Here is a 16,568-nt window from a genome sequence, read left to right on the forward strand (position 1 = left end):
TACACTTTAGGTTTACTGACATAGTTCCACTCTTTCTCAATAAATCTAGTAACAGCAGCTATTGTCGGAGTTTCCCCCACCACATAAAGCACAACAGAAGATAACCATTTCTCAGATTCAATATAAATTTCCGATTGTTGAAGAATAGCAACAGCTTGGCCATCTTTAACAACCGGAGCAACAAATTGCAATGGTTTCCCCTTAGCAGTTATACTAGACCCAGAGAAGAGATTTGCCCATTTAGCCTCATTTCCCCTCCCAATCAGTTCTCTATTAATATCATTTCCAGTAGAAATGGGATTAGGAGCAGGCATACCTGAAATTTGAGATCCCCATTTCCGAAAGCTTCGCTTAAGCTCAACTTCGAGCTTTAGGTTGTTTACATGCTTGAATTCTTCGAGACTTTTGTTTGATCAACTGCCTAATTGAAACTTTTTATTTTCTTTGAATATGTATATAAATCCATAAAAAAAAGCATGTGCCAGGAACCAGATTTGAACTGGTGACACGAGGATTTTCAGTCCTCTGCTCTACCAGCTGAGCTATCCCGACCATTCATTCACCTTTCGGGCGCATCATCTTCTCATTTCATTTGACTCGATAACTCGGGTTTATGTCAATTAAACGGACGAAAAATCTTAAAAAGTATTATATCCATATATGCATACCGGAATCCCTTGGGTTTTCAAAATTTTTTGTTTTTTTAGTACGAGTAATAATATGAATTGTGAATCACTAAACTGAGTACTCCTTATTAAAAAATATTCATTTGTATGTCTATCATATATATCACAAGACTTGTGAAAAGAGAAAATTAGGGATATAACCGCCTTCAACCCGGTAATGAAAAAAAAAAAAGAACTAATTAGGAAGTAAAAAACTCTTTTGGGGATAGAGGGACTTGAACCCTCACGATTTTAAAAGTCGACGGATTTTCCTCTTACTATCAATTTCATTGTTGTCAGTATTGACATGTAGAACAGGACTCTATCTTTCTTTATTCTCGTCCAATAAGTGCCTCCCAAAGATCTATCAGACTATGGAGTGAATTATTTTATGAATATTTGATTCTTTTTTCAACTTTAAATCGATTCACAAAAATTATTCCATTTTTTCCTATTCATAATATATATATGATTTTTCATTTCATATTCTATAACTCCTTTTTTCAAAAGCAAGAAAAAAAAAAAAGAAAGAATAGATTCGGGGTCTTAGTAATCATTTCATATAGTATATTCTTCGCCCTTTATTGGATTAGTCTTCTCTTCTATTCAAGTGGGTCAGAGCCTGAGTCTTCTATACCAATCAATGGCACAAAGAGTTCCACCTCTCGGGGGTGAATTATTCGACCATCAGCTGGTAGTATAGTAGGGGGCATAGGCTCACTGAGAACCCTAAAGTAATTCTAAATGATTTCACCAAGAACTCCCATAAGTTAGTAGACTGGACCGTTAGGCCTTGAATCAAGGGAAGGCAGCAAGGTATCACGCTAATACTTTATTAGTCAGATCTTCTGTTTCTGATGTAGTCATTCCAAAAGCTTCGCTTTCGCTATTACATCCGTGTTACATGTCAATAAATTTGTGCATTCTTTTCATTTAATATGTGTGCATAATCAGCGGTAGGTTGAGGGCAGTCATAGCATAGTTGATAACTGATCAGTCCAACCAAAGAATGTTACCCATAATTTCCAGTAGCTCGTCTTGTGTGAAAAAGGTTCTTACCACGGCACTGACCTAGAATCCAATTGTCGTGAAGTAACACGTATGAAGTCGCTAAAGCGCAGTTTTTGGAAAGGGTAACTAATCAAGTTATTAGACTGCTTTTTAGGGTCTGTGGATACAGGAGTATGTGTACCAGGGTTACCATCTTTATGGCTCAATATTTGAGCGTTTCGGCGCACGAGGGATTCAATCCTTTCGATCATGGAAGCACACCTTACGCTGCTTTCAATTCTGAATAAACTGCTTAATACATGAATTCAAATTCCGGGGTATAGGGACCAAAGAAAGAAAGCATAGTCTTCTGTTCTAAGGAAATCAAATCCTTATAACCTTGAGAATCATCACTAGGATTCTCATTAGAATGGGGGATAATCTTGATTCTTGAAGATGTATCACCACTATTCTTATCAACTTTGAATTTACCTTTTCAAATATATAACGATTAACGGAGGCAATTGTTGGAGTAGAACCAACCACATACATGACAATAGAAGCATTCCATTTTTCAGTCAATACATCTAACTCAGATTGTTGTAATTGGGCTATTTTCCTACCATCCTTGACCACAGGAGCCAAAAAATGCAGAGTTGTACCTTTTGAAGCTAGTTTAGCTCCCTCAAACAGTCCAGACCATGGATTTGCCGGCAAAGCAGTAGAGCCTTCCATCTCCAATCTACGATTCACCATTTTCTGGGTAGGCATTGTTGCTCTATGAATTCAATTGCATCAAAAATTTCTTCAGAAACCGGCCCAGCACTGGGATGAGGAGGAGCCGCCAATCGAACCTTGTTCCCAGTCGCTTGAGGTGATGTGCTCTAAGCACTAGTTCCAGCCCCATTCATCGAATTACTCCCTAACGCTTTATCAATAGACTGTATCGGGCTTCTTAATTTCGCAACATCATCAATTATAGGAGGATTCGCCATAGTCGTAGCCGCAGAATTAATCGGAGGGTTCGCAAAAGTGGGTGTAGCCACGATGTCTCTGTGAGCAATTCCCGGACCCGATTGATGCACAGCAGGTGAAGGGTTCACCGGCGACACCCTCGGCATCGGAATTTCAGGTTGAGCTTTCTTCTTCTTTGCCATGGAAGGCTGGGCGCACGATAGAAAACCACCCTAAACGTGCGCCATCAGAGCTCCCAGCCCCTGGTCTTTCTTTCGATTCGGGCATTTAATCTATACCATTAAATGCCCAGCTGAGATGAGAAGCACATTCGACGACATTCGCATCCTAAAAAGCTCATGACATCTCGCGAGTCGCTCTTGCTGAGAATAGGATGGGCGTATGGACAGTGAATCAATAGTATAAGCAATAGGCGATTAGGAAAGGACAAAGAAGGTCTTTGCACCAATCCCCTCTTTGATTGAAGGACAACTTCTATTGTTTAATGGACGAGGAGATGTAATAGCTAAAGCTATGCTTTTGTTTACACGCTTAGTGCGAAGCATTAAGAAGTCGCTGTTTCGAAGCTTTCGGAGTAGGAGGGAAGAACGAAATTAATGCTAGGTTGTGAGGGAATGCCTTCTTACTCTTGGAGAATCAACTGATAGTCTTTTCGACGAATCCACTGCTTGAGAATCTATCCCTTTTTTACCGAAACGGACATCCATATAATAGTATAAGGAATATGCCCACAATAGGGCGATAGACAGATATAATCCTACCAAACTTAGAGAAAGTCTTATTGCCCTAGAAGCCAAAACTCTTACTTAACTAACTCTTAGGCGAAAGGCTTCCATGCATTTGATATGGTATGAAAGAAAGCTAGAACTCCGAGTACAGACAGAGAGAGCGAGATATTCTCTTATATAAAAGAGTTAGGAAGAATCAGCTGCAGATGTTAGAAAGTGAACTGTACTGCTGCATTCCGTAGAATTCCGGGAATTGGAACTGGCAAAAGAGGAGACGCATACCTTACTTATTAAGATACTTTCGAAAGACCAACTCCTTTCGGGTATTGGTTGGACTGGATGAAAGAGGATGACTCCGCCGACCACTCGTACCTTTCTGTCGAGCCTTCCCCTAGGCTACTGGACTTTCAGACAGGAAAAAAATAACAGAAACTTTCACGCGAGACTGGCTAGATAATAAAGCTTGAAACTGGAGCGAAGCAACTCGACTAAATAATAGGTTAGCTTCCTTAGAAGGTGAAACTAGCGCTTAGAGTTCGGTGCGAGGATCAACTCCGTACCCTTCCTTCAGATATTTACTGCTTTGCACGAGCTGAGACAGTGTAGATAGATCCGGATAAGGCAAAGACCACATTCCTACTGCTATAACTAAGACTTGAAATTCCCTCAAAGAAAAACTCTTTGTTGCATCGATTGATTGGCTTAGAAGTTGGAACCTTCTTTTCTCAACTCAAATGCTTCGAGTTTAAGTTAGTGTTCATTGCTTAATAGTAAATAACTCTTTTTTTTTTTCTCCTAAGTGGGATAGAAGGCAGATAATAGCGGATTTCCCCAAAAATGAATTCTACCAAAGCATTCATTCCTTTGAATTAGACCGCTCGCGACCTATGTCAATTAAAGGAATGAATGGTTGACAGGCGATGGAAAAAAAGAAGTAGAAGAAAGATGTGCGATTACCACTTCGATTAAAGAGTAGAGTAAGGTACTTTCTACTTGAACTTCTAAGGTCCAATTTTCTTAAGGGAGGTTCTTACTTGACTTAGGTGTGAACCTGTACATACAAAGAAAGATACAGGTAGCTTAGCTCCTTCAAAGAGTTGGCTAGACTCTTATCGAAATTGCGTATATAAAGAAAAAGAGATTCTGAATTGATTGTGCGGGAAATGTTTTTGACTGAACCTCCCGTTGTTCTCTCTCCGATAGCACGCAGCCGATAATAGAGACATAGTTCGAAAGGTCCCATGCCTTTCTTGGTTGGCAAACCCAACCGGTGATTTCTTTCTTCCTGAATTTGGAGAGCAAGAATCAGTCTTTCTTCATTTCTCGAGAGAGCAGAGAAGTCAAAGAATGAAAATACAAATGATTGTTCGAGAATGGCTATTCTTCACAATTGCTCCTTGTGATGCAGCGGAACCATGGCAATTAGGATTTCAAGACGCAGCAACACCTATGATGCAAGGAATAATAGACTTACATCATGATATCTTTTTCTTCCTCATTCTTATTTTGGTTTTCGTATCATGGATCTTGGTTCGCGCTTTATGGCATTTCCACTATAAAAAAAATCCAATCCCGCAAAGGATTGTTCATGGAACCACTATTGAGATTATTCGGACCATATTTCCCAGTATCATCCTGATGTTCATTGCTATACCATCATTTGCTCTGTTATACTCAATGGACGAGGTAGTAGTAGATCCAGCCATTACTATCAAAGCTATTGGACATCAATGGTATCGGAGTGCGCCTCTTCACGAAGGTGATTTAAGTGCAACGAAATGCCTTAAAGTGGAATATAGTTCGCAAAGCATCTGGCTTACTGGCAATCTCCCATTCCCGTCGTCGAGAGACTTTTCTAACTATAGCATGCCAGAAACGGGGAGTTGATTGAGGTGGTTAGACCTATACCCTGAAATGCTCTCAGCATAGGAGCCTATGGTTCCATTCTTGTTGTTGCTGGAGGTACACATCCCTCTTCTCGGTGTAGAGCGATATACGAGAAATAGATGCTCAGCCTGCAATGTCCGATAACGGCGCTGAAGTAGTGAATCTAACGGCACCATAGCAATGGCATACAACTTTGGACCTAACGGCCGGCCCAGTAACCTTTCGGAATGGGGGATCCCCGCTGGCAACAACCACGGTAGTAGTTGCGGAACTACTGGGCCGGGAGAGGACAATAACCTTATTGCCTGCTCCTCTTTCTTCGCTTCGGGGACGGAGGTCCTACGGTAGGTAACAGCAGGCACAAGCAACTTGACCGAAGGGGACCAGCGCTTCTACTCTTCCACCGCACCGAGGAGCCGCTCGCAGCGAGAAGCAAGGGATATCGTGAACGGTGGGAGGTCACGGAGAATTTACCTATTCATAGAGTGATCCTATGATCGATACAGGATATGTACTATCTCTCTTTTTTTTTAGTTAGGTTAAAAAAGAAGGGTGACTCAACTTCTAAGCTAGAGTTGGGGATGGGACCTGTTGGCATAATGCACGCTGGAACGTGGGAATTCGAGGTCTCATGAATACTCAAAACTTTTTTTTTCACGATATCCGGTCAGGCCTATGGATTGATCCTTTTAGATCTATGAGCTTTATGCCCCAGTCGTTCACATGAGCATAGAAAATCTATACTCGAGCGTTCAACCGGGCCCCTGACAGGATAGGCGAGGAATCACTCTGGATCCTATTTCTTAGAGCCTACAACTTCGCCGAGCCGACTAGCATCCTTTTCCAATGCGCATTTATCGAACAAAGAAGACGACTATAAGATAGAATTCGCTTTTCGTGGCGAACAGGTCGTCCCATACCTTCTGCCTGTCCTATGTGTGTGGAACCAGGCCTTTTTCGGTTACAGCCTTCCCCTCGAATACATAGGGTAGGTAGGGCTGGGTAAGAAGGGGTCCCCTGTTGCCAATAAACTTTTCCCGGCCTTACTTTCAAAAAAGTAAGTCGACTTTCCAAAAGCATAGCTTTAGCGTGTAAACAAAAGCTCCATAAGCTTCTAATAAACGACTTCATACCAAAAGCTCCAAGAGCTTTAGCGACTTCATACGTCGCCATACTTGTTCCAAGTCCAAGTAAGTGAATTTGACCTTACTCATTCAAGTAAGCAAGTAGTCGAGTTCCTTCGCCTCCGATTTCTCTGACTCATAAAGGGTCTTACGGTCGGAAGAACTACCTAAAACTAAAGAAAAATAGTGCTCTTTCTAATTCTAAGAGTAGGCGTGGAGAGCTTTTTGCGGGGAAACTTGCAAGTACAGTTTGGGGGGAGGCGGGCGTCGACCCAACCTTATGAGTATTCGGACTATAACAGTTCCGATGAACAGTCACTCACTTTTGACAGTTATATGATTCCAGAAGATGATCCAGAATTGGGTCAATCACGTTTATTAGAAGTGGACAATAGAGTGGTTGTACCAGCCAAAACTCATATACGTATTATTGTAACATCTGCTGATGTACTTCATAGTTGGGCTGTACCTTCCTCAGGTGTCAAATGTGATGCTGTACCTGGCCGTTTAAATCAGACCTCTATTTTGGTACAACGAGAAGGAGTTTACTATGGTCAGTGCAGTGAAATTTGTGGAACTAATCATGCTTTTATGCGTGCGCCCGAAAACATAGGCCGACTGCTGAGCCCACTCTGGCTCAGCCGCACTACCCGGGGTGCGAGCCACCCGAAAAGCAAGCTTTTACAGCGAGCGGCTGGAGCAGTAGGGAGCCGAGGAGCAAGGCAGTAAATAAGATAGAAAAAGGGGCCAGGCTCCCGGTGAAGCAGAGAAGACGGTTAGGATAACGAACTTGAAACGCGGAGCCCGAGCGGCCGGCGAGCGAGTGGTTAGTGGCCAATAGCGCCCTAGTTGACGGCATTCCTCTCCGCGGCTGGCACTTAAGAAACCACGGGGCACTCCATACCAGAGCAAGCAAGTCTTAGGTTAGGGATGAGACGCCCGCGCAAGGACCTCCATTCTCATTAGGAGATCGAAACAAGGACCTATGGAAGTCGGGGCTACCCCGTCCCCATGGACAACGCAACAGTGTCCTGAGGGAGGAGTTTAGAGGCCTTATAGTAGCACGGACTTATTTTTTTTTCTAGATCATGCGAAGGGGGCCAGTCCAAGATCGTACTCTTCCTCTACAAAGAGAACAGACGCTCTCAACGGCTAGGCGCCACTCTCTTTCTGAGTCATTATATTATAGCTTCTTCATGATTTCGTGCCGTGGTGAACAAACAAAAGAGTTTCAGCGGAAGGAGAAGGACCTGCAACGGCTTCCGCCGCCTCTTCTTGTTCCTATAGCCGTCTGTTACGAGTCAGGAAAGCCTGGAATCCTCAATATTATATAGAAGGGAAGGGATCTCTCAAAATAGAAAAGGGCGGGCAGGGCTTCCGCAAGGGCCTCCCCCCTCTTCCCGGTCAAGATAGATGGAAAGGAGCCCTAGAAAGTAAAGGCCATAACCAGCCTTCTTATTTATGTACGTACACTTTTGTTTCACAGGGTGGGGCCGCCCTTCCTTCAGCAGCTTTTCTTCCAGAACCTTGTATTTGTATAGGAACGTAGTCGCTTAAGCGAAGCTTTTGGTTGGAGCTTTTCTAATTCAAAAAAGGGGGAAAGGTTTGAAAGCTGCTCGCTTCCGAGAGGCGAGGGGAGCCTTACTTACAGGTTCCAAGCCTGGCGTGAAGCGAAGGGATTGGATTTCACCTATGATCTAAGATTAGTGGGCAACCATAGTTTCCTTTTTTCGTGGTGTTGTTGAAAGCTCATTTTTGAGTCGGCCTCGCTTTTCGGAGCTGCTCCCAGCTCACACTATGGTGGAGGAGGTGCCGTGAAGATCTAGGAGTGTGAGCAGTACGAGCTGAAAGGCTCCCATACTGTTTGGAGGGCAGGAGGCATAGATGCCAAACAAACCTGACCCCTATCTATCGTCGTGGAAGCTGTTTCTAGGAAAGATTATGGTTCTCGGGTATCTAATCAATTAATCCCCCAAACCGGAGAAGCTTAAGCGGAAATGAAAGAATAGGGTGAAGAAGAGAAGCCACTAAGAAGGCTTCGCTCGCTCGTTTAGTAGAAGTAGAGTGCATAAGCTCCTTTAGAGATAGAGGCGAGTACTACACGAGCTCGTAAGTCAAGTACGGAACGAGCCTTGTCTACAAAGCAGAGCGACCTCGTCTTGCTTGCTTCTGGCGAAACTTCCTGCACTAGAGAATGGCCATTCCGGTATGGTAGGAAGACTGCTTTTTAGGCCGAAGGAATAGGAGCGATAGCGAAGCCAAGCCGTATAAAGGCGAGCAGCCCTTATAGCAATAGAACTTATAGCCTTTTTTTCCCTTTAGACCGCATTGAGAACCAGCCGAGAAGTGAATGAATTAGTAATTTGAGAAACATGACTACCCAAAAGCTTCTAATAAGCAAGTCAACTACCAAAAACTTCGCTTTCGCGAATATTTGAAAGTAAGGAATAGTTGTTCACCTATTTCCTTACTAGAGCAGATACTTGAGGACATAATGCTGCCCGTCTTACCCCCAGCTTTCGATATCACAGTTGTTCCTTTGCTGTTGGGTCGCTGCTCAAGTGACAGTTTGCTTTCATGGAAATGAATATCAAGGAATGTCGCAATAAGAGCTAAGTTATATAGGTTCAATACAGTTTGAGTCGTACTGTCCAGAGGTGGGTTTATGAATAATCAGAGTTGGATTCGTCACTTTGATTCGTAAAATCAGGAGTCGTCATTATATAGGAGAATGCAATTTCTTGGTGAAGCAGGATGCTCATTGACAATCCTTTTGTTCTCTGTACTTGACTCACATGACTCTCTGGCGCCGTAATGAAGAGTACTTATGTATCCCATATCTCGCATGAACCCATTTTTTGAAAGAAAGGCCATAGGTGTGGTTGATTCTCTGCTCTGTATCTTCATCCTGCTCGTCTGGGGTGTGGGGAGCAGCTCTTTCTTGCTGAAACTTAGGATTGTGATCAACCGGTACCTCTATTGTAAGTATAGTTTTAAAGAAGGTACAATTCATTCATGATGCATCTTCAATTTCTTATTTACATCCTTCTGAAGGGCCTAGTAATTCTCTCACTAAGTATCTGTTAAAGGGTGAGAATTATGATGTTTGGGTAAAGGCCGTGGTTAATGCTTTAGAAGTCATAAGTATGGTTTTATCAATGATGCATTTTTTTGTCCTACTGATGAGAAAAGTAACGAATTTAGAGCATGGAAGTCAAATAATTCGACTATCTGTTCTTGGTTGTTTCATTCTGTTGATGAGTCTATTCAACCTAGTGTTGCCGGTCATAAGATTGCTAAGGAGATGTGGTTAGATTTACAGCAACGCTATTCCATCACCAATTATCGAAATCAGCTTAAATCTGAATATCACTTGCTCCGACAAAAAGGCATGAGTGTGGTTTCCTATTTTAAGAAATTCAATTGTGGGATGAATTTTATGGTTCGGAGGATTTTACATGTGGTTGTACTTGTGCTGCCGCGGCAAAATTGCGTGCTCGTGTTGAGCGGGACAAGACTCATGATTTTGTTCTAGGCCTTGATGATGAACAGTATGGTGCTCTCCGGACTCAAATCTTGAGTATGGAACCGTTTCCTAATATTAAGAATTCTCTTTAGCAACTCAGGAAGAAAGACATCGTAGTATCATACGGGGTCGTGATGAGAAAACTGAAGCAGTGAGTTTTGCGGTCCAGGCTCCTCCTAATCCTCCAGTTCCATCACCTCCTCTTACTACCAATGCACCACCCACTTGCACTCACTGTGGTCGCATTGGACATGACTTTGAACGCTGCTATCAGCGTATTGGCTTTCCACCAGGTAGGGGCCGTGGTCGAGGAGCTACTGGTAGCAGCCGGGGACAGCAGTCCCAACAGCTAACGCTGCCCAGTCCTCCCGTCAGCCAGACTGCTGAGCAAGGCCCGCGTCAGACCAACAGTAGCACACCACCAGGTTTCAGCAACGACCAAGTGCAGCGTTTAATCAATCTTCTTGAGTCTGCCTCCTCTTCCGAGACATTTTTGGGTAAGGACACTCAAAATTAAGTTACTTGGCTCCTTGACAGTGGCGCTTCTCATCATATGACAGGGACATTGGACATTATTTATGACCGCACGGATTTACCTCCATGTCCAGTTAGTCTTCCAGACGGTGTTAAAACCACCGCTACTTTACACGGAAGTGTACGGTTGACTTCCGAATTGTTCGGAACGTGCTTTATGTTCCCAACCTTAAATGCAACAACATTTCTGTTGGTCAGCTTAGTCGTGACTCATATTGTACTGTGACATTTACTGATCAATTATGTGTTGTACAGGACCGCATGAGGATGGCGATTGGCCTCGGTGAGCTAAGGAATGGGTTGTACGTATTCAAGGCGGTGCCACAACAAGTTTCGACTCATTTGATGCAGAGTCCACATTATTGGTGCATCGTCGTCTCGGACATCCGTCAAGTCAGCACTTATCTTATGTCATTAGTACAAGTAGCAATAGCAAAATAAAGAAGGAGTTAGACTCTTGTGATGTGTGTTTTCGTGCTAAACAAACTCGTACTGTATTTCCTTTAAGTGAGAATAAAGAAGATGATTTATTTGGTTTGATTCATTGTGATTTATGGGGTCCATATACTAAGTCTGCATCTTCTGGTGCTCATTATTTCCTGACTATTGTTGATGATCATTCTCGTGCCGTTTGGATTTACCTAATAAAGGAAAAGAGTGAAGTTCCTGGTTGTTTGAGACATTTTTCATGGTGCACACACAATAAGGTGGTTAAAATAGATCTGATAATGGTACGAAGCCAGAGGCTCCCTTGCTTCCATTTTCTCAGGAAAAAAGGTATATTGTTTCAGACCTCTTGTGTAGGAACACCCCAACAGAAGTGTTGAAAGAAAACATAGAAATATTTTAGAGGTTGCACGGGCACTTTTGTTTCAATCTTCATTACCTCTACGGTTTTGGGGGGATTGCGTTCAAACTGCAGTTCACCTCATTAATCGTACTCCTACAAAGCTGCTTGAAGGTATGAAGTCGCTAAAGCGAAGCTTTTGGGAAGTCTCCATATGAAATTCTTTTCTCTTCTGCACCTAATATGAGTTTGTTGCACGTCTTTGGTTGTCTTTGTTATGCCCATAATAAGCCCAGGCAAAAAGAAAAGTTTGGCTCACGGAGTCGGAAGTTTGTATTTTTGGGATATCCATTTGGTAAGAAAGGATGGAAAGTTTATGATTTGGAGACTAAAGAGGTATTTGTATCACGAGATGTGCGTTTTTTGGAGGATGTTTTTCCCTTTGCAGGGGCGTCGGATGAAGTTTTGGGTGATAATGGACCCCCTGGCCAGGCAGACTTAGATTTCGGGTTTTTCAGTGTACCTGAAACTCCACCTCCCTGCCACCTACTCCACCCATGTCCGCCCCTCCTATCACTTCGGCAGACAGGGGGAGTGCCTCGCAGTTAGCCTCAGAACCTCCTACAACAATTGTTCCAGACGACGCAAAACACGGCATGAGCAGCCCACACCTGAGAGCAGCCTGCATCTGCACCTGATGCGCGCTTAAGTGAGGGGGAGGCGACATTAGCAGGTGAATCCCACCACTTCTGCAACTCCTATTACATCTCGTGAGCCCGAGTCATCTACGGTTCCCACTGACGATGCACTAGACAAGCGTATGAGACGTCCTCCGGGCTGGTTATCTGATTCTATTTTTCTGCACGTACAATACACCCCATCTCCGCCTCATCCGAGTCATCGACCTCCTCAGGTACGCGGTTTCCTATAGCACATTATGTTACTTATTTTTATTTGCATGCTGGCCATATAAAATGGGTTGGTGCTATTAATGCTGATAAAGAGCCCAGGTCATTTAAGGAAGCGGTTCAGAAAGAAAATTGGCGAAATGCAATGCGGCAGGAGATCGATGCTTTGGAAACAAAACTTGGGAGATTACAGATCTTCCTCCTGGTAAGAAGGCAATCGGCAACCAATGGGTGTATAAAACAAAGCGTAAGTCAGATGGTGCTTTTGAACGGGACAAAGCTCGTTTGGTGGTCTTAGGCAATCATCAAAAGGTATGAAGTCGCTTAAGCGAAGCTTTCGGTTGTAATAGCTAAAGCTATGCTTTTGGAAAAGATCTGGCAACAAAAATCCAGAGTTGACTGGATCAAACTTGGAGACTCAAACACCAAGTTCTTCCATTCTTATGCAAAAGCTAGGCAAAATGTTAATGCTATTAAGCTTTTGGTGAGATCTGATGGTTCTAGGTGCTCAAATCAGATGCAGATTAAGGAAGAAGTAAGATCCTTTTATCAGGGTCTTATGGGTAGTGCTGCTGAGGCTATCCCTATGGTTGATAAGAGTCTCATTGCTAGAGGTCCTACTCTTTGTCACCATCAGCAAATCCAGCTTTGTGCTCCTCCCTCTTCTCAGGAAATAAAGCAGGTTTAGTATGGACTCAAGCAAAGCTCCAACAAGCATAAAAGCAACTATAGAGCTAGCGCGAAGTTTGAGTTAGTCACTCAATTTTCTTGGTGGTCTTTTTTTTTTTTAAGTGGAGGAGCATGCATGAATCAAATCGGATATCTTCTATGCGAATGTTCTTGCTTTCAAAAGACGAGTAAGGGACGGGGAGTTTCGGGAACAACCGGATTTGAAAGTTCACCCTTACCCTATAGTAGACTTTCTTTTCCCTATATAAGCTATATCAACATAGCCAACTAAAAAAAACGAATCCGCTTGTCAATTATTGGTGTAATACTCGCTCGTCAATTCTTGGTGTAATAATTTGACACTGATCAGGTGTTCTCAGTCTCATCCGTGTAATAATTAGGAATTATTCTTCCAACTCGTCCCAGAATGGGCGTTATGGCAAAGAACAAGAAGAAAAGAACAGAAGGAATTTGTCCAATAGTAACAAAGGGTGCTTCCACAGGTTGACATCCGATCCAACCTAGTAGTAAGCAATCCGCCAAAAGCAACCAAAAGAGTCCTTGGTAAATAGGGCGAAAACTTGAACTACGTACATACATACTTTTAAAAAAAGGTAAAGCCAAGAGACATATAAAAACGGGTGCTATTGCGGCTACACCTCCCGCTTTGTCAGGTATACTACGAAGAATGGCATAGATGGGTAAGAAATACCATTCCGGCACAATATGAGGCGGGGTGGGCATCGGATTAGCAGGTATATAATTGTCGGGATGCCCCAAAACATTAGGAGCATAAAAAATCCAAAAGGAAAAAAAGATAGCAAAAGCTACCCAACCTACTAGATCCTTTACATAAAAATAAGGGTAAAAGGCAATTTTATCCATCTCTGAATGTACACCTAATGGATTATTTGATCCATATTGATGCAATGCGGCCAGATGAAGAAGACTGGCGCCTACTAAAATAAAAGGGAGTAAATGATGAAGACTAAAAAAACGATTTAAGGTGGCATTGTCCACGGAGAAACCACCCCAAAGCCAAGTCACTATGCTATCTCCTACTACAGGTATAGCGCTAGCTAAGCTTGTAATTACTGTAGCTCCCCAAAAGCTCATCTGACCCCAAGGTAGTACGTATCCTATAAAAGCTGTCACAATCATTAATAAGAAGATTACAACTCCGAGACACCGAACAAATTCCCTAGGACTGCTATAACTCGCATGATATAGACCACGAAAAATATGAAGGTGAACCACAATGAGAAACATACTTGCCCCATTAGCATGCATATAACGGAGCAACCAGCCCCCTTCAACATCTCTCATAATGTGTTCTACGCTGTTGAAAGCTAGATCCACATGAGGTGTATAATGCATAGCTAAAAAAACGCCAGTCACTATCTGAATGACTAAACAAATCCCAGCTAACGAACCGAATCCCCACCAATAACTAATATTGCTCGGGGTTGGATAATCTATCAAATGCTGATTAAGTGTGGAAAATATGGGTTGTTTAAGAACAGAGAATCGTTGGTTTCTTATACTCATTTGCTTTGCCAAGATTCTTTATATCGTGACAACTCTTCTTCCCCACCCCAGTCACTCCCCGTCTTCCTCCTAGACGCCGCTGTATTCATCTATATATGGATGACTCCCGCTTTCTCCCCAATGGAATGATCTGGACCCTTACTTGTTCTAAGTAAGCAAATAGTTGTGAAAGGACCTCTAAATCCGACGACCTTGGCTGAAAAGCTCCCAATTAGGTCAGTAGCTGTTTAGAGCCGAAGGAGCTCTTTTTATTATTTTATTCTATTTGGGATTCTATAGCCTACGTACTTGGCTTTAGGGGATCGAAGTTGGATGAATCTCCAGTGGTTCCTTCCATCGGCGTCATCGAAATTTCCAGAAGAACTGGAAGCTCGAAACGACCGGTCAAAGGAATTGATCCGTTTAGTTCTGTTCTTCTCCTAGTTTTATAGCACACTCACGTAGAGGGATCGTTCCGACGCTAAGCGCGCTGCATTCCCTGTCCAAGTTGAGGATGGAGCGGATGTTGAAAGAGCTAGGATAGCAATCGGTCAGGGAATCCGCTATTTCCTTTAACGAAAAGGAGAGCATAGAGACTCAAGAAAGAGGTCTTAGTCTACTATTAGGGAAGTTCCGAGTTCATGCTTTTATTCCTAGTTCTACATTCTTAAATGGAAGAAGTAGCTGCCAATCGCTTAGTTCCTAGTTCATACTTTGATTCATTCTAGCTCTTAGGGATGGAATAATATATAATAAAGAAAGGGCTTAGTACACGTGGGACTTATGCCTTTCTTTTCGGATCAATGAGACAAGGAGTGACTCAGAGCTTTAGGCCCTTTGCCAAAGGAATGGAATGGGGCCCCTAGAAAAGTATAAAGGGAGGGAATTCGAAAAATGAACTCTTTCCAACCCGAAAGCTTCGCTTAAGCTCAAAAGCTCCATAAGCTTTAGGGAGTCAACTACCTTTCTATCTATAGAAGTAGGTTTTAGAAAGTCAATTTGATATTTGTATTTGCGTTGGTTTTTCCAACGAAACAAAGCACTTTATTGTCTTTCTCATTCGGAAGGCTCAGTCCCACACTCGGACTTCAATGATGGGAACAACCTCTGCACTCCGGCGCTCCAATGAACAAGAGTTCTCCGCCTTACTATATTTAGAAGAGTGGTCGATCTTTCGGGAGTCACTTTCCAAAAACTTCGCTTTAGCGACTTCATACGTAACTTATTTCAAAATTGGATACCCGGTGAGATTCTATCTTTCCAAGAGTACTACCCTGTACGTAGTCTATGTCTGGAAAGCATACTTGACAGGAGATAGACGCAGGCGGTAGAGGGGTCCCCCACTTAGATTCCCGCCCCGTTAGCATCTCCGATTCGAGATAAGGGATTAGTCCGTTAGGTCTTTTCGGTCACGGAGCCGGCCGGTATCGGGATCTTTACAAAAAGCTTTATAACGTCTTTTTTGTTTTAGCTGCGAGCAATGTTTGTGATCTCGTATATTTCGATTTTCCGACATCTTACTGAGTTTCTCCCTCATCTTTTTGCAAAAAGCCGCTCCACGGTAGTAAAGTCTCATCTTGTGTGTTGGCTGAAGTGACAATAGTTACATTGAACCCTCGAATATGTTCGAAGATCTCAAAATGATCTTCTAGTTCCGGGGAGAATTCGCAAAACTCCGTTTCCATCGAGAATTTAATGGAGTTTTCCCGTATTTCCACCAGAGAATCTAAGAGAGACATTACTGTCGAGATTCTGACCAAAAAATGAAACATTCCATGCCCTCGGAGAGTGCTTTGTCGTGCTAGGTCATTGACATATCCTTTGTCTTTATTTGACCCCAAGAATGGATTGGATCGAAACGACTTTCCTATCGAACCCCTGCGTGTCCGTATCAATTTCTGACCGCACGGAATCTCCATAGCCAATTTTCCATTTTGGATTATGAAATCAGAAGGTGCTGCCTTTGGTACTACTCTTATTTCACACAATCCAGGAACATCCATAACGTTGGCGTGATTCGGTTTGAGCAACGGATCTTGACGTGAAACATCTTCGTAATGAAAATGGAGGGGAAACATGAGTTGGCTTTTCTTTTCAAATCTCTATAGCATGAGCACTGTTCCCTGCCCGCTTCAAAAGGATAGTGGTAAGAACGAGACTTTATTATACAGATGATAGTACAGGGCTAAGGCAGTAATCTCGACGGAGATTAGGATGAGCTTTGATGAATAAAAGAAGAATTGGTAGA

At 42.9% G+C, this 16,568-nt stretch overlaps 3 protein-coding genes and 1 non-coding gene across 4 annotated transcripts; 1 reads left to right on the forward strand and 3 right to left on the reverse strand.

The window, feature by feature from the left end:
* Window positions 1-479: 479 nt before the first annotated feature.
* Window positions 480-552, reverse strand: trnF-GAA. Its single transcript has one exon. It is a non-coding gene; the product is annotated as a tRNA-Phe (tRNA).
* Window positions 553-4,717: 4,165 nt separating this feature from the next.
* cox2 (cytochrome oxidase subunit 2) lies at window positions 4,718-7,098 on the forward strand. Its single transcript has 2 exons — window positions 4,718-5,099; window positions 6,647-7,098. Exons 1-2 carry the CDS (start codon window positions 4,718-4,720, stop codon window positions 7,096-7,098), a joined length of 834 nt encoding a protein of 277 aa, YP_009414543.1.
* A 6,061-nt stretch (window positions 7,099-13,159) lies between these two features.
* On the reverse strand, window positions 13,160-14,341 carry cob (cytochrome b). The gene has a single exon. The coding sequence runs from the start codon at window positions 14,339-14,341 to the stop codon at window positions 13,160-13,162; it is 1,182 nt and encodes a 393-aa protein (YP_009414544.1).
* Window positions 14,342-15,837: 1,496 nt separating this feature from the next.
* Window positions 15,838-16,398, reverse strand: rpl5 (ribosomal protein L5). Its single transcript has one exon. The coding sequence runs from the start codon at window positions 16,396-16,398 to the stop codon at window positions 15,838-15,840; it is 561 nt and encodes a 186-aa protein (YP_009414545.1).
* Between the last annotated feature and the right edge of the window lie 170 nt (window positions 16,399-16,568).

The sequence above is a fragment of the mitochondrial genome of Spinacia oleracea, assembly GCF_020520425.1.
Source record: "Spinacia oleracea mitochondrion, complete genome".
NCBI lineage: Eukaryota > Viridiplantae > Streptophyta > Magnoliopsida > Caryophyllales > Amaranthaceae > Spinacia > Spinacia oleracea.